General features: G+C 48.5%; 1 protein-coding gene across 4 annotated transcripts in view; it reads left to right on the top strand.

The window, feature by feature from the left end:
* Nucleotides 1-22,251, top strand: part of HCK (HCK proto-oncogene, Src family tyrosine kinase) — a 31,512-nt gene extending 9,261 nt beyond the window's left edge. For 3 of the 4 annotated variants that reach the window (XM_038369708.2, XM_038369707.2, XM_038369709.2), the window contains exons 2-14: nt 247-301; nt 6,817-6,934; nt 7,657-7,699; nt 8,504-8,603; nt 8,934-9,029; nt 10,059-10,162; nt 10,959-11,108; nt 11,944-12,096; nt 12,717-12,899; nt 13,543-13,619; nt 18,794-18,947; nt 19,296-19,427; nt 20,579-22,251. In XM_038369708.2, the coding sequence (XP_038225636.1) occupies nt 6,818-6,934; nt 7,657-7,699; nt 8,504-8,603; nt 8,934-9,029; nt 10,059-10,162; nt 10,959-11,108; nt 11,944-12,096; nt 12,717-12,899; nt 13,543-13,619; nt 18,794-18,947; nt 19,296-19,427; nt 20,579-20,781 (1,512 nt within the window). In that variant the 5' untranslated portion in view covers nt 247-301; nt 6,817 and the 3' untranslated portion in view covers nt 20,782-22,251. The remainder of the gene's footprint in view (nt 1-246; nt 302-6,816; nt 6,935-7,656; nt 7,700-8,503; nt 8,604-8,933; nt 9,030-10,058; nt 10,163-10,958; nt 11,109-11,943; nt 12,097-12,716; nt 12,900-13,542; nt 13,620-18,793; nt 18,948-19,295; nt 19,428-20,578) is intronic. The other variant, XM_043496045.1, reaches the window with a different exon arrangement.
* Nucleotides 22,252-23,063: the final 812 nt, after the last annotated feature.

The raw sequence follows: 23,063 nt of genomic DNA, 5'->3' as shown, positions 1-23,063 counted from the left end.
TACCAGCTTCGTCGACGTAAGGTGCAAGTAGTGGTTCAGGGCAATGATGGGATAACCTGTCCTCAGGGCAAACTCCCATCTCATTCCCTTTAATCCGTTTAAGTAAAGATTGTAGCCGGGAGTGTGCAGACACAGACACTGTATATTTGGATGCCTGCAAATAGACCATCTGGAGCGTGTTGGAAGGTTATTTATGAATTCAAGAACTGAAGGTTGACTTTTCATACCCTGTGGTCCTTTTTTCAGGAACTGAAGGTAATTGCCAGGTTGCGGAGAAGGAACTGACGTTATCAGCATTGAGGTATGGGTTTTTGTTTGTTTGTTTTTTTTATGTGAGAAATAAAATAGCTGAAATGTTGACACATGGGTTTAGGTCCCCTTAAAAATTGCTGTTGTGCGTGCAGCCCCTGAGAGTTAGGTACTGGCAACTCTTAATCACCCCCCTCCCCCCCCTTACAACCAGCTACACTCCTCCAGTGTGCAGTGCCCTAAATCTACAACTGGAGCTGGGTTTCCTGCACTCTGAGGTAGGCAATGTCATTACATCACACAGGGTTTCTGTTATTACTACAGGTCTGGGGATAATTTCGTCCTTGCTGGTGCAAGTCCTGACTTCAGTTCAGTGACACGACAATGAATTTGGCTCTGGCGTTTCACACGTTGTGGTGACTTTGAAAAATAAATGTTTTCTTTCCCTCTCCTCCTCCAGAAAGAAATGTAATTAGAACGTATCTTCTATCCTCTCCCTCTCAGACCCCTGCTCATGGTGAAGGCAGCATCTCAGGCTGGAGCCGGAGCTGGACTTCCAGTACAATGACTATCAATTCCAGCAGTGATAGCTGTCCCAGACCTTGGCCTCTTCTTCACATAACCATACAAAATTAAGCCCCAAATTTACAGCAGGGTTTCAACCTGGCCTCCCTATTCGGAGGTGGAATTTTCATCTGAAAAACTGCATTCCAATTCCCCCCCCCCCAGGTTAGTGAATGTCATGTGCAGAAGTTAGCAGCTAGACAGCTAACTACAGGGTTTGCGAGCCATCCATCTCCAAATATTTGCTCTCACAATTTTGAGCATGCAGAAAGTGGAGGCTGAGCTTTCAAAAATGTAATGTTAACTCATAGTACTGAATCATAACATCCCTGCTTCTAGATAGCAATATGGAGAATAGGCACCTTTAAATACCCCTCCTTTATTATGAAAATTGACACAGAGAAAAGTCACACCATGGTAAAATGAAGTGAAGGAAGCTCTCAGTCCAATTCCTAGTAGTTATATCTCGTCACGGAAGTGTTGTACTGAACAGGCCTGTTGAGCAGTGTATGGGGGAAGCTTGCATGGTACCTCCTCGCATGCTGGACTTGTCCTATGGGTAGAGGACTCCTTCCATCTCCGGGCCTGTTAATTTGGACCCTTTTGCTGACACTAAATGCACTCAAACAAGTTGAGAGTGGAGATGAAAGAAAACAGTAAAGTAAAAATAGAGTCTCTAGTAAGCAGATTTCTAGCCCAGGGGTTTTCAATCTTTTCTCATTTGCCGACCCCTAAAACATTTCAAATGCAGGTGCGGAAGCCGTTGGAAATCTTAGACATAGTCTGTGGACCTGCAAGGGTCTGCGGACCACAGGTTGAAAACCACATCCTAGGGCTATCGGGAAGATGCCATCCATGCTACTACTGAGAGTTACAAAGCAAACATTTAGTACTTTCTAACTGCATAAAACTCACAGGGCCAAACCCACCGGTTGGGGTATCCCAGAAAGCTCCCACTGACTCCTTGAGTAAGGACTTCAGAAGCTGGCTTGCAGACACGCAGTCAGAATGAGCCATCAAGGCCGGGACTCTGCCCTGTGTTCTAAGTCCCTCTGCTGGGACTTAATTTTCCCTTTATAGAAGGCTGTTGCTGCTCAGGGCTTTGTCCCCAGCCCAATGTAGGGGGCCCAAAGGGGTCTTCATAAAGATTGTGCCAAGTGCCTATCAGTCTGGTAGCTTCACCTGAGAAATGAGGTGCATGGCAGCTCATTGGAGGGGGTCTTTGCAGCTCCTTGGTAGGAGACCTGTGTTACAAGGGAGCAGTGTAGAGCAGTGGAGGGGAGCATCTATTGTGGGCAGGGGGCTGGAACAATTTTTATAGTGGGGGGTGCTGATGATGGAAACCATGTATTTGGTGTTTGTTATTACTAATTCCACCTACGAGGTGCAGCAGCACCCCCAGTTCCAGCACCACTGATTAGAGAGGGGTGCATTCTCCTGGATTCTGAGGAGGCTGGTACTGGCAGAGTAGAGGTGCCCTAGAACAGATTCTGGGGAGGGAGGAAGGGCCTGATTCTCTCTGGTGTTTGGAGAAATGCAGTTATATCTTTGGGCAGGCTACAAGGTTCCTTCCAAAATGAAGAACTGGTTTCAAACGTCTCTTAGTTTGCTGTTCACTGCTTCACCTGCGACTCAGGTACCGGCCCCATCCTGAGAGGTGCTGGGTGTCCTCAGCTCCTGCTGGGAGCCAAGGGAGTTCTTGCAGGATGGGGCCCAAGCTGTACTTCTCTGTTGGTGAAAGAATCCCCTGTCGTGTTGCTCACCACCTCCTGGTCTCCATCATGGCAGGAGGAGTGCAGTGTGTGCTGTCAGTTACATGGCATCTCTTGCTTTTGCTGTGGTTCTCTTCCCTTTCTGTCTGCAGCACTAAGCACTTCTTTCTCTCTTCTGAGTGAGGTCTCCACAGGACACCAGGAAGCTGCTTTTTCCCCTGTCTCTGCTTCTTGTGGCCCGTTCACAGCTGACGCTTTAAAGATTCACTGACCTTTCGCAGGGAACTTTGAAAAGCCCAGAGTTTACAAAAGCTGGGTGAGGGATGGCAGCTGCCAAACTTAACTCAGTAAGTAAGAGGATGATGAGGAACCCAGAAACTGGGTTGGAGAGGGTGCCGTGGGGCAGAACAAAAGACTAGAACGAGGAGTAATGGGGTGAGATTTAGAGAGGTTAAGTTAAGGTGAATGTTAGGAATTGCTCCCTGGGACAGTGGAATAGTCTCCCAAGGAAGGTGGCGGACACGCCGTCACTTGGAATGTTCCAAACTACAGACAGGGGCAAAGCCCTAGAGAATGTGCAATTGGGGACAATCCCACATTGGCACCAGGAGGGACTGGTCTCTCTTTTCCATCTTGCTTCTGTGATTTTTCTCCAGAAGTCCTTCACCTCTGGCAAATTCAGATCAGGTGATGAGCTCCCCCAACCTGCATCTCCCATCAACCCCACACTGAACTCCCTCAGCCCTGGGAGTACTCCATATACCCTCCCCCCCTGTTCACCCATTCCTTTTTTCTTTTAATTCCTTGTATGGTATTTCACAGGTCATGGGAGGGAGAGGGAGGAGGGCCTGCACATAAAAGCAGATACTACATGTGCCAGTGTAAGGGATTTCTGTGTCTACGTTATAATTTGCCCTTAGTTCCACCCCTTATGCCAGGTGGCTGCTGTTCCCATAATTCTCAGGGCCTCAGTCACCAATGTGCCCGTATTGTTTTGTGTCGCTCTGGCAGTGCCATGGGCAGGGGTATGCTGGGAATCTTGTTCTGGGTGCATACGACATCTCCCAACAGAGGGAACTGCAATGGGCAGCTATCGCCAGAGTAGCTGGCTGTTGGAGTGACTTTCTCCCTTCTGGTGTCTGTTTTTTTTTTTCCAAAGCAATTGTCTCCTATTGTACTAATTTTGATGGAATAAATGGGCCCAGAGAGTCAAAGGTGTTTACATGATACCGTTGCTGTACAATGCTACACAGTTAAACATGGCTTGAGTGACCTCAGGCTGCTTGGCCCCAAGACAAACACACCGTTAAAAATCTTTATAGTCTTTTATTAAGGATACAGAAAAGCAGAGAAAACAAAGCATTTGACATGTAAAGTATTCAGTAATGTTTCATTTTAACAATATCCCTTCTTTCCATTAGCTGTAGAGAGTTTTCACAAGGAAACCCCCATTTGACAGCTGTTTTTTTGTTTAGCGATGGTGTTAAAGATGGTAATAACAGTCCTTTCTGGAAAAACAACAAGGGGTCCTTGTGGCACCTTAGAGACTAACAAATTTATTTGGGCACAAGTCTCTAAGGTGCCACAAGGACTCCTCGTTGTTTTTGCTGATAAAGAATAACATGGCTACCACTGAGTTCTTTCTGGGGAAAAGAGCAACAGAGAGTTGAACTGGTCTGGAGCTGCTGCTCCTTTAAAGTCCGGTCCCGTTTCCTGAAAGATAAAACAAGATACACACACAAGAGTGGAGAGAACAGAACAGCAAAGACAGAAAATGCAACGTCTGACTCCAGTGCAGACTCTCACTTGCAGTCTCACGGCTAGAGAACACTGGCCCAGCACGTGGTCTTAACAGCCACTTGGAGACCTGGCAAACTTGTACCAATGCCAGGCTGTGGAGGGCACTGCTTTTAGCTCTACTGGTCCCAACCTCACAGCAGTGTTGCAAAAGATGCAGTTGTCTTGGCTGGACTGAGCCAGATTCCCATTAAACAGAAGGCAAAAGGAGAGAGAGAGGAAGGAGAAGAAATAAAGTGGGGAAGGAAAAGTCCACAGGAGGGAGGGGTGGCAGCAAGAACCCAAGTATCACATTCCATGCTACAGTCTTAAAACAATAAATAAGTGCTCCAATACAGGGCAGCAGGAAGCCCTGGGAGGGAGCAGAGAGGATCTGGGGATGGTGTGCTGCTCTCGGAGTGGTCCTGCCACCTGGCTCCCAACATGTCCGGGCTTGTGGTGGCTCCAGCCCCCTTGCTCCCCTGCTGGGGCGGGGAAAGGAGCTGCCTGGCCCAGGACCAGCAGAAGTACCAGAATGCCATTCCGGCTCTTAAAGAAAAAAATGGTGCTGGAACAGCCTTCTGGCTTGACACGAGTGGTGCTCGCGTTCCAAGTGGTGGACAGGATTTATTGGGAGCTGGGGGAGGTGGCAATGTCGTTGGAGGATTCTGGGGTCCCAGGAGATTGTGAGGGTAGTAGCCAGGATGGTGCCTTCAGTCAGTCTACCCTTCTCATTTTGGTCCTCCCCAAAGTGTCTTTTTACAGCCCCCAGAAGAGAGTGATGCGTGGAATAGCCCATCCCCTCGTTATTTTGTCCCCCAATTAGGACTAATGTCTGATGCACTAGTTTTGGGCCATTGATTTCCTGTTCCGTTCTTCTCTTTACCAGTCATGACCTCAACATAGTGCTTGCATGGTATCAGGAGACCTTTTTGTTAGAACTAATCTCCTGTTTGCACCCCTTCTGTTTACAGTCATCGTGACAGCTTAGAAACCTTCACCCACTTTCCAACTATTGAGCTCACAGTTGGGGTAGACTTTAAGGCCACAACGCGGCTGTCTTTGATGAAATATGATTCAAAATAGTGTGCAGTTCAAGCGAGATGAAGACTCTGAGCATACAGCAGTGAGCCTGGAGTAAGGCAGTACAGTCACGGGGATAGCTTCGATGAACAAGAGACAGGGAATACAGTTTTGACTTCCCCGGACTCTGAGGCCCAGAAAGTACCATGCAGTTTGCTGAGCTGTGGAGTGGGAGAAGCAGGGTCGAGCCCAGGCACTGCTGCAAGGGGCATGTGTGTGGCAGAGCAGGTGACTTGCAGACTAATTTTCCAGAGTGCTGAGCACCTGTTACTCTTGTGGGTGTTGGAGTGTTCACCAGGCCATCCATGTGCGTTCCTTCCCTCCCACACAGGGGTGCAGATTAACTAGTGTTTGGAGGGTACTTTGGCCACCACAAAGACTTTTTTCTTTTTTTTAAAAAGGATTATCATTATCTGGCCAAGTCCTGCCACCCTCACTGCAGGAAACTCGCGCTGAATTCAAAGGGCTGCATCCGCAGCGGTGCTGTGCGATTGCAATTCCCACTGAAAGCTGATAGGCACTGCGGCTGCTCAGCACTACTCAGGATCTGGGCCGTGGGGGTTTTGTCTGAGTACAGGCCTTGGTGTTTGGTTTGTTGGTATCTCAGTCCCCAAAGGTCCTCCCAAGTGGGTAGTGCCAGTGGCCATGTCCGGGAGCACGCTGCTAGGGCTGTGATTGTGGCTGTTTGAGGAGTGGTCTCTCCGCTCTGTGAGCCAGGGTGTCCTCACTCCCCGCCTCCCCTGCGCTGCCAGTGGTGCTGGCCTCCATATGCCATTTGTCACTTCTCCCCCAGCTGTCTCCGGGTGCCTTCTGTGCTCCCTAGGCATGGCACGCTTGGTCTGCAAGGCCCCCAATTCTCCTCAATCATGTCCTTCCTTTAGGCCCTTCTCCGCTGTAATGCCCTCGTGAAATTCACCAACTCAGACCTCTCTTTTCTCTGAATAAAACAAATTTAAAAACATCTCCTAGTTTCATCATGATGTTCTAGCCCTTCCTGAGTAACCACAATATCTTCCTGCTGAGACCCCTCACGCCTCCCCCTTCCTCTCTTTGAGTCCTGTCTAATGTTATTTTGTAAGCTCCTTAGGGTCAGGATTCCTTCCTTTCTGGGAAGTTTCTATCATGTCTTTGGGCTCCTTTGGAAGTAGTCATGATAATAATCCTGCTGTATGATGTAAGCCAACCACAAACTGCCAGGGGTTAGGGAGGGATTTTCCTCTGGGCTGGTTTTTCTGCCATTGTTCATTTTGGGGTTCCAGCCCTTGGTACTGGCTGCTGCTGGTGACCGAGCAGGCTAGATGAGTGGGGGTCTAACAGGGCGTGCTGATGGCTATGTAGGCGTGAACATGGGTTTGTCAGTGTTAAAGTTATTTCCTTTCTGTGCAGCACTGAGCCAGAGAAACTATCTTTCTTTCTCTTCTTTCCACTGCAGGATGGGCTGTGTGAAATCCAAGGATGCCAGAGTGCATGGCAAGGACTTCAAAGCTGATTCTAGCCCTAATATCCTGCAGCCCCGCTATGTGAAAGACCCCACATCCACTAACAAAAAAGTAAGTGGGAATGTCAGTGGAAATTCCTTTCTGAGTGCTAGGGAAGGTCACTGCTGCTGTTGTATTTACCGATGGATCAAGACCAGGGGCAAAGGGAAATGAGGTGCAAGATCCAGCCATTAAAGGAGAGAAAAGGGAGCTATGGAACCTCTTTCCCCACCACCAGCCAATGTTTCTGTTTGGATTTGATCTAGGCAGTAGGATAACCTGCTCTTGGGGCATCTGGGACCAGCACACCAGAAGGAGTCTACTTGTCACTGGTCACGGTGCCTGTGGCTTGGGGGGTAATGCTAGTTTATTCTGGGTTGGGAATGCAAATGTATTGCAATCCTTCCCAGGGTCAGACAAGAGGGTAAGCTGATGGAAATGAAGAAGCTAATGGAGAATGAAAAAGAGAGGAAGGGTCAGAGAAGGAGGAAGACACTTGAGAGGGAGGAAGAGAGAAAATAAATATTGCAGGAATTCGTCATCCATAATGGGCTGTCCTGCAGGGGGTGATGGCTGTGGCACCCCACAGGAGCATGTGCTCCATCCCACTGTCCAGCCAGACTTTCATGGTGCAACTCCCTGCTCTGCAGAGCCCAGTCTCCCTGAGTATGCCCTCTCCAAGTGGTCTCCAGCGCCGTCACTGGCCCATCTCCATTCCGAAGGGGAGGGATTGGTCTGTGTGACGTCTGGGGACTTCGTACTCTAACCGTTCCCCTCCCTGTCTTGCTTTCCAGAGCAATAATGCCTCCAGCACTTCTCAGCCCCACACAGCGGATGGTATGTATAAAATATGATCTGCAGGCAGCTGTGTTAGAGTCAGCGTAGGAGATGAATGTGAGCTGCAGGCTTCAGATCTGGTTCAAATTCCCCGAGAGCAGAGGATCTGTTCCGGTGCCCTGGTTGGACCCCTCCCTGATACAAGGTGTCTGAGTGTTGTGTGTAATACACCAGTCTTTCACCTTTGAGAACCTGGGTTCGGATTCCACTTGGGTCCTGGGTGCCAGCGACTGTAATAGTCTCAGTGTTGTGCCTCTAGATGCTCAGGCATATCCCAAGCTCATCAAAACTTGAAAACAGACAAGTACATAAATCCTTATCCCCCCATGGGACTTCCCCTAGGTCTGCAATCCCTGCCCCTGCTGTGCACGAGTGTGTTTGTGTGTGGGGAGGGAAGGCGTGTGTGTACGTTACTGTGAGGGAGACGAGCGTTTTGCTGTTGGCTTTGTGTTTTCTATTCGAGTGGAGGGGACTCCGCTGTTATAATGGGGTTGGCTGGGTGAATATGGAAGGACCCACCAGAGGGGCCTGATCCTGGCTAGTCAGGGTTGGAATCCATCAGGGGAAACAGGGTGGGGTCAGCCAGGACCGAATGTGCATGGAAGCTGAATTCCCAGGGGTCACAGCCAGTTGCCCCTCCAGGTGAAGGATCCACTGGAATAATGGAGGGGTCCCCATGACCTGTGGATAGAGAGGGGTGAGGGTTTCTTGTGTCTGAGTCAACTGCTTCCCCCCACCTCTGCCTGTGCCCAGGAGAAGCTCTTCTGCCATTCTGAGGGACGGGGTGTGTGTTCCTCCCTGCAGGCTCCGATGACTACATTGTCTTGGCCCTGTATGACTATGAAGCGATACACAGTGATGACCTGAGCTTTCAAAAAGGAGACCAGCTGAAGGTCCTGGAGAAGTAAGTGCAGCCCCAGCTCCCTGGCTGCAGGAGTGGAAGGCATTGAGGCTCAATGAGTGACGGCGTAAGACTAGCCTGTTTTTCTTGAGCGCCTGGCAGCTGGCTCTATGGGTCCTGGGGAGCCTTGAAGGCTTATTCCCTGTGATTACTCTTCTCTAGGCTTATGGCTCTGTAGAGTTTCCTCTGCTACAAGGCTGCCTGGCCTGGGGTGAAGCATCAGAGATGCCTTAGAAGTGCTGCCTTTGGGGGCTAGGGAGGACTGGAAATGCACTTCAGACTCCCATTGCAATGTCGGGTGATGGGAGCAATGTCATGTCTGTCTCTCCTCAGGTCAGGAGAGTGGTGGAGAGCAAAGGCGCTGACTGGGCAAGAAGGCTACATCCCTAGTAACTACGTTGCCAGGGTAAACTCCCTGGAGACAGAAGAGTGAGTCTGCCATTCATTTGGGTGGAGCAGGATCTCTGTGCAGGGATAACCTCACAGATCCCTCTTTAGCTGAATAACCTGCACTCCGCTGCCCATCATGTCTGCCATTCGCTGCCTTTTCAGGCATAACCTTCTTATTTCTGTTCTGCTGATCTTCTGCTTCCGCTTGCTGCATCTCCAGGAAGGTTAAACTCTTCTCCTGCCTAGAGACAGACCTGGGGCTGGCCATCAGAGTCTCTGCTTCCCACTTCCCCACAGGTTTCAGAGTAGCAGCCATGTTAGTCTGTATTCGCAAAAAGAACAGGAGTAATTGTGGCACCTTAGAGACTAACAAATTTATTTGAGCATAAGCTTTCGTGAGCTACAGCTCACTTCATCACGAAAGCCTATGCTCAAATAAATTTGTTAGCCTCTAAGGTGCCACAAGTACTCCTTTTCTTATCACTTCCCCACAGACTCCTCCTCCTTCATGGGAACCATAAGTTTTCCTTGCCCTTCCCCATACACCCCAGAGAATGAGTTGCCCTAATTCTGCCCTGGTCTCTCTCCACCATGCACTCCTTCAGGGGGCTGGGAATGCCTGGAGTGCCGAAGGGATGGTTAAATATGGGCTCCAGCCTCCCAACCCTTTGTGCCCCTGACCTGGCTGTTCAGAGTCCAGAGGAGAAAGTAAGGCCAGGGGGAGAGATCACCCAGGAAGCCTCCTTCCTGTTCCTGTGTGCCAGGGAGATCCATGTGAAAGGCATGACAGAGACGCCATGGTGAGTCCCCAGAGCATAGGTAATGGGGGGTTGGGTCTTTGCAGCCCAGTGATGGAGACATGGGAGCTGTAATTGCCATGTCACATGAATGACCATGGCAAAGCAGGCTGCTTGTCCAGCAGTCTCCCCTGACTCACCGTCACCCTCAGCTGGAGTCTGTCCTAGAAAGGCTTAAATGGGCAGAGTTTCAGGAATGTCTGAGAAGCAGAAAAACTTGGAACCCGCCTGTGTGCTCGGCGCGGGGGTCAGCTCTGGTTTCGCTCTACAGGTGGTTTTTCAAAGGAGTCAGCCGGAAAGATGCAGAGCGTCACCTCCTCACTCCGGGGAATATGATTGGGTCCTTCATGATCCGGGACAGCGAGACGACCCGAGGTAACAAAGGGGGCAGCAGAGGGGGAGCTGCCCCTTGTGGAATTGAAGGCCTCTGCTGTTTGGGACAGGGCAGGAGGAGGTTGGGTGGGGGTGGGTGATCCTGATCCAGACAAAGCAGCAGTTATCAGACGGGGAAAGAACAACGGTCTGAAAGTTCCCCCTTGCCAGTCCCTTCCCTGCTCTGGGCGTCTAACTCGGTTCCTCTTGCTACAAGAACATACAGTTCTGAGACAGTATCGCTGTCACCCACAATGTTGCAAAATAACCTAATCCATGTGGGAGGGGTGGGCTTGCAGGAAATGACACCATTTGACACTCCCCTTGAGGTTAGGAGGAGCAGATGATCAGGGAGGGCAGAGTTTATCCGCTTCTCAGCTCAGTGCTTCAATAAACAAGCCCATTGCAAACTCTTCCTTGTGTAAGGGGTTGAGTGTCAGTCTAGAAATCCCACCGCCATGCTTCTGGAAATCCCTACAACAGATAAAGGGATGCGGGCACTTACGGGAGAAGGGAGGAGCGGTTAGCAGAGCTGCTTTCCCTTGGGCACAGCTGCAGGCTGTTGAACTAGCTGCCCTTGGAAGCAATGAGCTGGGTTGCATAGTGAGGAGGTTGCTGTGGCATGGGCAGTCCACACTAGGAGGCAGTGGTGTTGTGGAGGGGAGCTCAGGCTGGCGTTACTGGGGTAACCTGTGCAAGTGTGGAAGCTCTACAGAACAGGAGCCTGTAGCTACCCGCTTTCAACAGGGCCTGCCGATACCCCTGGAGTCTCCATTTGCATATCTGTCTCTTGAATCAGGGAGCTACTCCTTGTCTGTGAGAGACTTTGATCCCCAAAATGGAGACACAGTGAAGCACTATAAGATCCGGACATTGGACAGCGGTGGCTTCTACATCTCCCCTCGGAACAGCTTTGCCACACTTCAGGATCTGGTCAGCCACTATCAGAGTGAGTCCTATGTTACCCGTGCTGGGTCCTTCATGGAGGAGGGGCTGCTTGTGCACGCTGCCACCTCCGGGCTGCCTTGCTATCACCATGGGTAGGCGGCTTCCCTAGAGGCTTGTCTCTCTGCAGCATCTCCTCACTCCTGCTACCTCAGTCCCTCTCTCTGCCCATCAAGGCTCTGTTCCTGGTTTCTTTCCTTCGTTTTAGGGGCTGTCTGTCAGTTACAGATTCTTCTACCTCTAGGTTACTGCTTTGAATCCAGCCCTGGTTATTGGTGCCTGCAAATTATTCATGCTTGACAGCCAGTTGGATGCTCTAGGACATAATTTTGCTGGCTGTAGTCCAGTTCTTAGCAGCAGGTATCCACATCACCAAACTACCCCCATACCTAGCAATCTGCACGCAGGAGCAGAGGATTGGAGAGCTGCACAGTTGGAAACTTTCCCACGCTCCAGAAGTGGCTTGTGCTCCCCGGACTCCAAAATCCCAGGATGCCGGGCACTGTGGGGAAGCTTCCTGACCTGTTCTTACTTAGTGCATAGAGGGGACTTCACACTGGAGGTCACATGCCATGCGGATGAACGTTTATCTCATTAAAGCAAAACCGGTCCTTAGGACTGGATTGAATTGCATTATTTATGTGGCCGGCTGCTATGTGAGTCGTGAAATCCTGCGTGTGGTGAAAACACCTGCATCTATACTGGCCCTTATGCTATTGCTAGCCTGAGAGGAGCTGCTCACGTGCTGAAGCGCTGGCACAGAGCTTTGTAGCCCAGACTCCTCCTGCCTGGCAGAAAAGACTGATCCTGATTGGTAGGTCTTGTTCCTCTTTTTTCAGACCAAAGTGATGGATTGTGCCAGAAGCTTACTTTCCCCTGCACTGCGCCAACGCCACAGAAACCCTGGGAGAAAGATGCCTGGGAAATCCCCCGGGAATCCCTGAAGCTGGAGAAGAAGCTGGGAGCTGGGCAATTTGGAGAAGTCTGGATGGGTAAGAGCAAGGATTGGGGGTCAAGGGGAAAGGGAAGACAGAAGAGGTAATGATGAAGGTGCTCTGAGGGCAAGAGGTGAGGGATATAGTAGGCAATGAGGAAGAGAGGCCACTGGAAGGAGGCAGGTAAATAAATGATCTCTCCAGCTGCAGAGAAGGGAGGATTTGAATAATTGGATATATGAAACCAAATTTTGCTTTTCTTTCTCCTATGATTTGCCTCTCAGGGCTGGGCCAGGTGCAGGTGGAAGAGCACTGAAGGATATGTCTAGCCACCAGCCTTCATGTAGCAACTGTGTCCATACAAACCAGGGTCATGCCTCTGAAATCTAATGATCTCCCAGAGCAGAGAAGCCTTGGTGCGAATTGAGAGGGGTTGAGTCACTGTGGGTGGAGGAAGAGAGATGTGCAGCCTCAGGGGTGCTAGAACCTTCATCAGGTTCCTGAGCTGTAACTAGAACAGGACTGATCTGTAACTGTGCAGAGTGGGATAGGGCCATGGCCACTGGAAGAGAGGAAGCCCTGTACAGTTTTGCTCTCAAAGCAGCTAGTGATGTCAGCAGCCCCAGGCTGGTTGGGAATGGCCTTGAAGCATCCTTGTGTCCTCCTATCCCTTCCAGCCACCTACAACAAACACACCAAAGTAGCGGTGAAGACCATGAAGCCAGGGAGCATGTCAGTGGAAGCTTTCCTGGCAGAAGCAAACCTAATGAAGAGCCTGCAGCACGACAAGCTGGTGAAGTTGCACGCAGTGGTGACCAAGGAAGAGCCTATCTACATCATCACTGAATTTATGGAGAAAGGTAACTTCCCCCTCAGCTGACCTGCCTCTGGGGAAGAGGGAGAGGTGGAGCCCCGAGTGCACTAATACCAGGTGGTAACACTGTTCAGGGCCCTCCCGGGGGTAGGCCAGGTATGCTCCTTGGCAGCTCAAGGCAGACACGGTTTGCCCATACCCCTCCACACGTGCTGTCCCTTAGTCTGGGAGGAGTGCATTGCCCACATGCAGTTGGCCAGGATATGGTTCATGGCTGGAAGTATGTGATAACAGTTGTTGCCAGGAAAGAGGGAAGGAGCATAGGAAATGACAGGAAGAGAACAAAGAAAAAGGCAAGAAGCATGAGAAACCAATGGAGTCGAGCTAGCACCCTTCCTCCCCCCAGACTAACCCCACTCCACGGGCATGCAGAAAGGAGACAGGAGACACATCTCGCGGATCAGAGCATGAGATGTCCCATCTTCTGCCTGAATCCTTCTGGCTGCAGCACTGGGGATGTGCAGGATTGAGAAATCGCTCCTGGGAGGCTGGTTCTGTAGTGGTCCCCTCTGTGTTTCCCTGAGCAGACGTGGGCAGCGCGCTAAGTTTTCAGGCCATGACCCAGGACTTGGCGACGGACAGAACATGCTGGCCAGGCCCTGACCACTTTCCTGTCATGCCCTTTGCAGGCAGTTTGCTGGATTTCCTGAAAAGCGACGAAGGCAACAAGCAGCCTCTCCCGAAGCTGATTGATTTCTCTGCCCAGGTGAGGAGAGAGCACGGTGAGGGCATAAGGGAGGCCAGAGAACTTCTGCTCCTACTTTGGGCATGAGCCACAGAGGAGGAATGGAATTGTGCTCAGTGGCCAGTGGTGAGAGAGAAGCCAGGCCAGCTTGAGCTGAAGGTCTTTGTGCTAAGGCCTCAAGTTCCTGCAGCAATTGACCTTTTGGGGTCAAAACAACTGGTCTCTTGGCATGTTTGTGAGCCCTGTGTGAGCTGAAGAGGCCAGACCGCAGATTGGGGTGGTTACAAGAAGGGCCCTTGACCTCAAAGGCAATGTGCTCTAGAGTACTGAGCAGGGGACTGGGTACCAGGAACCCTGGAGTGCCACTTAACTCAGTGTGGCCTGGAGCAAGCCCCCGAACTCGAGGCCTGCCTCTTCTCTTGCTGAGGGCAGAGTAAAGTACTGAAGTGTAAGTACTGGGAGATGAGGGCCAGGCTGCCTGTCTAGCTGAGTTTCCCTGTCTTTAAAAGGCAAAGAGCAATACTTCTCTTACCTCTGTCGGGGCTGTGAGTTGGAACAGCTGAGTGTTTGGGAAGCAATTGGGAGGCATAAAGGGCCAAATTGTGTCACTGGAAGGAAGTGTGTTAGACTCAAAAGCTGAAACGATCAGGAGTAATATTTGGCCTGTAGGTCACTATCTGCTGGGAGCAAACCCCTGCCTGGGATGTTCCTTCCTGGTAAAAGCTGATGATGAGGGAGGGGGTAGAGACCAGCTAGGTTCTGTGAAGAATCCAACTGTTCAGGATCTACCAATGGAGAGTTGTGAGTCTGATTTGAATATGCAAATAGGCCTTGTATGCCCCAGGAAAACATGCAGGTGTTGGGGACGACCTGGTGCTTTTTCTGCTTTGGGAGAGGAAACATGGAAATAATTCAGTGAGTTTCCTTTCTCTGCGTCGTCTCTGATGCGTTGGTGTTCTCACTCTGCTCTCTGGAACAACTGGCCACTTGTTCACAACTGTCCCTGGGCCCCACAGTACAGCTGTGCGAAGCTTAGGAGAAGCAGGTGTGTGGTGGTGGCTGAAGGGGAAGTAGTTTGTTCTTTGATGATTAAACCCTTAACTAGAGAATTTGGCAGTGGCAGTTAGAGGTCTGGGGACTGTGCAGCTGGTTAGTGTTGTGAAGGATCCTGTTGGTCAGCTATCTGGCAGAGAACCAGTCCCAGCCTTTCTCATGTCATGATCTGAGGAGCTGTGTCTATTAAAAAGAAAAGGAGGACTTGTGGCACCTTAGAGACTAACAAATTAGTCCTCCTTTTCTTTTTGCGGATACAGACTAACATGGCTGCTACTCTGAAATGTGTCTATTAAGGCCCTCGGTTTTATGCTCTCCAGTGGCCACAGAATTTACTACAGATTCTGGTGACTTTTCTTTGTGGGAGTCTAGATGGTGAAAGAAAAGAGTACTTGTGGCACCTTAGAGACTAACAAATTTATTTGAGCATAAGCGATGAAGTGAGCTGTAGCTCACGAAAGCTTATGCTCAAATAAATTTGTTAGTCTCTAAGGTGCCACAAGTACTCCTTTTCTTTTTGCGAATACAGACTAACATGGCTACTACTCTGAAACCTGTCATTATAGCTGGGGAAAGTTTTCATTTTATTTCTGGTCACCCAGACTTGCTCTCTCCTGTCTCCAGGATACAACAGTTATGGCTGAAGTCAGCTAATTGCCAGGTGTGTAACTCAAAGAGGAGCAGCAGAAATAACTCGGTGTATTGGTGATCTGGTTTACAAGCCACAGGCCACCTGGTGGTTCCATCTCTGACACCTTTCTGCCAGACACCACAGTACTCAGGCAGGGCCATGCAGCTTTCCAGTCAGGGCATTCTTTACTCAGTCAAAAATTCATGCTTTGAACCACCAGGCACTTTCTCCAGCTCCCCAAGGCTCCAACTGTTTTCCATGGTTTTTTTTACCCCATGTTGGGAAACCATTTTAAACATGAGACTAGTGTAGTCTTGGGCAAGGCTCCTGGAAAGGGGCATAATGAACATTTGCTCCATACGCCCTGCCCGGCACAAGTGTGTTACCAGAAACCATGTCTAAAAGTAGTTTCCTAGCAGAGGGGAAAGTGGGTTGAAGATAAGGCTAAGGAAAGTAAAAGATTTCACAGGAGTCCCTGAAAATAGCTTTTGAAATAACATTTTCAGTACCAGATCTTCAGAGAAGTTGGATGTGCAGTGGTGCATCTAATTTGTGTGTGAAGTGATCTGATTGAGTATCGAAATGTATTATTATTTCTATTTCAATAGCAGCTAGAAAAGCCAGCCAAGGTCACGGTCCCAGGGTCGTAGGCACAGTACATATACACAGGCCAGGTTTACACTACTAAATTTTGCCAGCATAGCTATGTCAGTCAGGCATGTTAAAAAGCCACACCCCTTCTCCAGCATAGCTGTCAGTAAAACCCCAGTGTAAACACAGCTATGCTGACAGAAGGGTGGTTCTGTCAGCATAGCTAATGTGCTTCAGGGAGGTGGTGGTGTTATGCTGGAAGAAAAACCTTCTTCTGTCAGCATGCACTGTGTCTATGCAAGGAAGCTCTGCTGTGTAGCTATGCTGGTATAGCTGTATCAGCAAAGCCTCTGAAGTGCAGACTCGCCCCTGGTAAGGACTTGTCTGCACTTCAGATGATACAGTGACACAGCTGCGCTGCTGTAGCACTTCAGTGTAGACACTAACTATACTGACGGAAGGATTCTCTCTTTAGTATAGGGACTCCACCTCCCGAGAGGTAATAGTAGATTGGTCAATGGAGGAATTCTTCCATCGACCTAGTACTGTCTATAGAGGGACTTAGGTCAGCATAACTACACTGGGCAGGGGATTTTTCACACCCTTGACTGAGTTAGTTAAACAGACCTCATTTTCTAGTGCAGACCAGGGCTTTTGGACTGTTTCTGAGGCATGGAGAGATGACCCTCGAAATGACAAGCTAAAGGTGGGAGGCGTAGAAATATGACAGGGCTTGCACAAGGTCATGCCCAAGCTGATGGCAAAGCTGGGAATAGAACTCAGGTCTCCTAGTTCAGTCCCTATCCACTAGGACTAGCGCAGTGATTCTCAAACTTTTCTTTTCGTGGACCACTTGAAAATTGCTGAGGGTCTCGGCGGACCACTTAATGATCTTTCCAAATGTTGTTTGTATTGTTAGCTAACTATTGGAAAACACTTTGGATAAAAGCGTTATATAAAAAAAGTCATAATAATTAAAAAAAGTGTTCTCCAAATAAAAACACACAACTCATATTTTAATATCAGTAGTCTTACCTTTCTAATGCGATGGATGTGCCCTCTCTTCCCTGTCGCGGCAGCCTCCGAGCTGGGGCTGGGAAGGAGGGGGGGGTCTCTCCCCCACCACAGAGCTGAGGCTGGGAAGGAGGGCTGTGTCCCCGGAAGCCACAGCCCTGAAGCTGGGGAAAGTCGCTTCTTTCTCTGGCCACCGCCCTGCACATCCCAAATTCTTCCCATCCCCTCTTCTCATCCCACTGGCCCCTCCCACCTACCCCGAAGGCCACCACCTCACCTTACATGTGCATGTTCTCCAGGGTCCAGGCACCCAATTAGCGGAGCCATGCCTGTGCAGCTCCACTAATTAGGTGGGTGGCCCTTCATGCTCTCGCGTGTGGCCGCCCAGGCACGCATCTTGGAGGGAACTATCCGTGGATCATCTGAATGGAGCTTGCAGACTACTGGTGATCTGTGGACCACAGTTTGAAAACCTCTGCACTAGAGCACGCTGCCTCAGGTAAATGCCTCTGTAAATTAGATATGCACTTGTGCACATCATTTTTCTGGCTCATTAGAGCCTTCACAAAGGGCCTAGCTAGAACCTTTAATGCAAATACATTAGTATTTCCTCCAGCTTTCCCAGAGACGGGCAGCAATACCATGCAAATAGCTCCTGGGTAGCTGAGTGAGCAGCATGTTTGCACATTCAGAATGAGTAATTGTGGGTGCAAATAGGTTCCTGAGTGTGAAATTACCCTCTTGTGTCTGTGGCACTTGTTTTTTGCATAAATAGCACAGGTGCAAGTATTTGAAAATTTAGGACCCCAAATTCTATGGGCCAGATTCTCCACATGGGTAAGCAAGTGCAGTATGCATACTTCATCCCCATGGATTCTTTCCTTTCCAGCTCCATAGTCTATCCCTAGTGTCCCATTCTCTGTTGCCTCCTGCTCCCATTGCTCTGTCTTAGTGCCTCTTGATGAGCGTTCTGTATTTGAGGCGAGTGCCATCTACTGGGCCCTCCCACATATGAGCATGGTCAGATAACAAGGGAGTGTTATTTAGATATAATATTCAGTGCTACTATGCGCAAGTCTGAATTTAAAATTCCCACTCTTCAGTTAGACATCTCAGGCACCATATCCACTGAACTCCATGAGAGAGATGTCTGAGGAGAACTGTGCTCATATATGTTTAGGCTCTGGGAAAGTTGCTCTCAGTTCTATAGAGTTTATCCATCCTAATGGGAGATCTGTATATGTTCTCACTTACATTCTTCTTCATGTACTGGGGCAGGGGGTCAGCAGAGATGGTTCCACGTGTGCAGTTATAGTGAGATTTGGAAAAAGATTATCGCTGAGGCAGCTTAAAAGCAGACATGGGCCTAGTATAGTCCCACAGGTCGTGATAGTAGAGTTGAGGGCCTGTGGCAGCAGATTTGGGTTATGATCATGTGCGCACTAGCTCGTGTGCGAATGCTGGCAAATTCATGGGTGTTTGTGTGAGTCCATGTGCATGACGGTTGGTGAACAGGTTAGATCCCAGCTTCCAGTTCATGGAAATTTCCAAAGTCTGGTTCTGATACTTCAATTCATCAGCCACTGTCCTCTGCCATCTCCCCACAATGGGTGTAAGTGGTGCATAAGCCTCGTGTTGACCTTTTGCAGAGGGCTGAATGCCACCCAGAATCCTGGACTTTGCCTTAATTGACCCCTGTCTTGAAGCTCAATGAACAACCCTTTCCTTAGGGGACAGGGATTTAGTCTGTCACCGCACTTCGTCCCAGAGAAAGAGGATTCACTGTGCACTCATTGTTCTAGTCCTTGATTTCCAGGTGCTTGTTAATGATCAGCTAATATCTTTCATGGTGCCCACGGATGGGTCTGTTTCTGTGGCTCACAAACACTTTCTCCCCTTTCTAAAGATTGCGGAAGGAATGGCTTTCATCGAGCAGAGAAACTACATCCACAGGGACTTGAGAGCTGCCAATATCCTGGTGTCAGCCACCCTGGTGTGCAAGATTGCAGATTTTGGACTGGCCAGAATCATTGAGGATAACGAGTACACGGCCCGGGAAGGTAGAGAGAGCTGCTGTGGATGCCATGCACAAATGCCACCTGCATAACCTAATAGGCATGACAAAATGCACATGGACAGCCAAATTCAGAGGTGATGTGTAAGATGGTGTAACTTGGACTCCCTTAGGCCTGCTTACACCTACTTACCCATGTACTCGGGAGTCTGAGTTGGTGTAATTTGCATGTCGAGGACATGTGAAAGAAGTTACCACATAGGTTAATGTAGCATGGAGGCTACTTAACTTGCATCTCCATACAGCCTTATGTTAGTTACTTATCTTGCTATGTGCCTCACTTCTGACCACTTGGCATGTGAGTTACACCTGACAATTTTGATCTATTTGCCAGGTGCCAAGTTTCCCATTAAATGGACTTCACCAGAAGCCATCAATTTTGGATCTTTCACCATAAAATCAGATGTCTGGTCCTTTGGAATCCTCTTGATGGAGATAGTTACCTATGGGCGGACCCCATACCCAGGTAGGAAGTTGAAATGTCTCCATATGCTATTCTTGGCTTGTCCATATAATCTACTTCTAGCTGAAGTTAGAACGATACCAGGGAAGGAAGGGTGCATTGAGAACTTTGAACCACAAAAGTTGGGGAGTAGTGTCTGAAGACAGGATTATGAGCACAGAGTTCCAGGTGACAAAGCCTTGGAACAAGAAGTAAAAGGCAGAGTACCCTGGGCATGGTGTGGTCACATCTCTGACCAACATGTATTATTCATTCATCCACATTTGCTGTTTGGGCAGGTACCAGCCCAGTCTGGATGGTGTGCAAGATTGAAACCCAGCTGGTGCTCTTAATTTAACCTTGATTACTCACTGTCTATAGCCTAAAAATACACCCCAGTTGAAACTGGCAGACATCAAAGTGCACAGAGCCCAAAGCAGAAGCTGCAGCAGCCCCAGTTTTAGAGACTGAGAAAGGGACATGAAATTAAGGTCTGTAGTTTCAAAGGTGTCCACTAAACTTAGGTGATTCCACTTCTGGGTACCCAGCTTGAGACACGGCTTGATTTCAGAGATGCTTAGCACCACTAACTGTGGACGGTCAGCATCTTTGAAACTCAGGGCCAATGCCAGGTGCTTCAGAGGGAATGAACAGAACATGTGATCCTCAAATGACCCATCCCCTGTTGCCCATTCCCAGCTTCTGGCAGTTGGAGGCTAGGGACACCATCGATGGACCTATCCTTCATGAACTTATCTGCTTCTTTTTTGAACCCTGTTATAGTTTTGGCTTTCACAACATCCCCTGGCAACAAGTTCCAAAAGTTGACTGTGTGTTGTATTAAGAAATACTACCTTTTGTTTGTTTTAAACCTGCTGCCTATTAAATTAAGAGTATGGTATTAATTTTTGGAGTGTTATGCAGAATTGGACTTCATAATTGATCTCTCTTATTGGGATAAAAAATGATTGTTAATACTGCTTTGAATGTCATTGTTTCTTATTGCTGTACCTTTCCCAGGTAGTCAGATAGGGGCTCATCCCCACCCCCTCTTCCTATGTTTTCTTCCTGTCCCTGTGTCTGGGGATCACACTTCCTAAAGGGGTTGTTAAAAATCAAAATGAAAACACCTGTTTTAATACTCTGTTTCCCTCCTGCCTATTGTTGTGTTATAGGGATGTCTAATCCAGAAGTGATCCGTGCCCTGGAGCGTGGATACCGAATGCCACGCACAGAAAACTGCCCAGAAGAGCTGTATGATATGATGATGAGATGCTGGAAGACCAAACCAGAAGATCGTCCTACCTTTGAGTACACACAGAGTGTTCTGGAGGACTTCTTTACTGCAACAGAGAGCCAGTACCAGCATCAGCCTTAATGTAGAAAATCCAGCGACAGCAATGAATATCCATAACTGTGCATACTATAGTACCTATAATAGACGCATCCAGCCTGTTCTTCTCCTGTCCCATCCCTCCCTTAGTATTCCTTTGTACATATTGCCCACTTCCATCCACCTCTTCTTAGACACCAAAGATTTCCTGACACTGACTTGATTGAAGTTGAGAGGCAGAAGGCAGTAGCATTACATTTCAGCCTCCTTGGGCTGTGAACTCCCTGGATAAGCTAAGCACTGTTAGGCCTTGTTAGTACTTAGGTGTGAGACTGCTATGGAAAATCCATTGCTGCAGCAAGTCTTCAGCAGATGGCTCCATTCCCTTTAAATCCATATAGAACTATTGCCCTAGCATAGTTCAAGAAGGGACTGTGATGTAGAAGGTGCCATCTTTCCAATGAGAGAGAAAACTGTGGGCTTGACTCTATAAAGATCCAATGATGCTTGTTTGCTTTATGCAGATAGGATAACAGAGCAAATTACATTATGAATAACTACATTCTGACTAAAATCTCCCCATGCAGTTTCAAATGAATATAGTTTTCACTCCTCATCACAGTCATGTGCTGGAGTTGTGTACTGTTAAACAGCTGCTACATTTCACCCCAGAAGTGGTTGCTTGTAAAGTGATTGGTAAAAAGCTTTAGGATCTCTGGATGAAAGGTGCCATGTAAAGTCTCTTTCAAACCCATTTCTCTTTTGTGATCGTTTCCTGCATGGATCTGATCTGCATCTTCTTGTGGGTGAACTATTGGCAAGTGCATTAATTGAACTAGATATTGAGCTCCTTGGAGCAGGAACCTCATCTTTTTAGAAGACATGTAAAATGCCTTGCATGTATATGGTAGTTTATAAATAACAGACATTGGCCTGATTTCCCCTCCCCCCTGCCCCAATTGCTCTGGCGTAACAACAGCAGAATTTTGATTTTTCAACTCTTTTCTTGAGCTGTTTCTGCAGATTTTATAGTGGCACCTTTATGATTGTCTGAGAATTACAGGGGTGTTTTCTAAAAAACATGTTAGGAACACGATGCTCGGGACTGATATATTCTCATGCATTTTACAATGTAGAGTAGGTGGCACTGGAAATCTGAAGAGAAAGTAGTTAACTTCAGTGATTCCATCCAATTTGTTTTTCTGGACAGGGGAGGATAGGACAATTTGCAGTTTAATAACTTGCATTTCTACTAAGGAACCCTGCATTTCTTGCACACTTATTTCAGGTTTTTTAGTATTTAAAGATAGATTATTGGGGGGGGGAGTGGGAGGGGTGGAAGGAGTGAGGATAAAGATTTTTGACATGTTTAAGTCTCTCTCTTTTTCCTAATGAATTTTTGAGATAGTTAGGTGACTTTCCTGGATAACAATAACAGGAAAGAGACAGTGGAGGATGTGCTTCTATCTCAGCTTTGATTTTCAGTCAATAAATATTAAAACATTTTGCATTGTTTGTGGCTTTCTTTTAACATTGTATATGTGGAGCAGGTCCTCAAGGAATCAATTCTGAAGCACTTAGAGGAGAGGAGAGTGATCAGGAACAGTCAGCATGGATTCACCAAGGGCAAGTCATGCCTGATTAATCAAATTGCCTTCTATAATGAGATAACTGGCTCTGTGGATGATGGGAAAGCAGTGGATGTGTTATTCCTTGACTTTAGCAAAGCTTTTGTCACGGTCTCCCACAGTATTCTTGCCAGCAAGTTAAAGTAGTATGGGCTGGATGAATGGACTACAAGGTGGATAGAAAGCTAGCTAGATTGTCGGGCTCAATGGGTAGTGATCAATGGCTCCATGTCTAGTTGGCAGCCGGTATCAAGTGGAGTGCCCCAAGAATCGGTGCTGGGGCCGGTTTTGTTCAATATCTTCATTAATGATCTGGAGGATGGTGTGGATTGCCACTAAACTGGGACGAGAGGTAGATATGCTGGAGGGTAGGGATAGGATACAGAGGGCCCTAGACAAATTAAAGGATTGAGCCAAAAGAAATCTGATGAGGTTCAACAAGGACAAGTGCAGAGTCCTGAACTTAGGACGGAAGAATCCCATGCACTGCTACAGATTAGGGACCGAATGGCTAGGCAACAGTTGTGCAGAAAAGGGGTTACAGTGGATGAGAAGCTGGATACGAGTCAACAGTGTGCCCTTGTTGCCAAGAAGGCTAATGGCATTTTGGGCTGTATAAGTAGGGGCATAGCCAGCAGATCGAGGGACGTGATTGTTCCCCTCTATTCGACAGTGGTGAGGCCTCATCTGGAATGTTTT

This window comes from Dermochelys coriacea, chromosome 13, assembly GCF_009764565.3.
Source record: "Dermochelys coriacea isolate rDerCor1 chromosome 13, rDerCor1.pri.v4, whole genome shotgun sequence".
Lineage (NCBI taxonomy): Eukaryota > Metazoa > Chordata > Testudines > Dermochelyidae > Dermochelys > Dermochelys coriacea.
The sequence above is the reverse complement of the archived record's forward strand: the minus strand, read 5'-3'. Positions and strand labels throughout refer to the sequence as shown.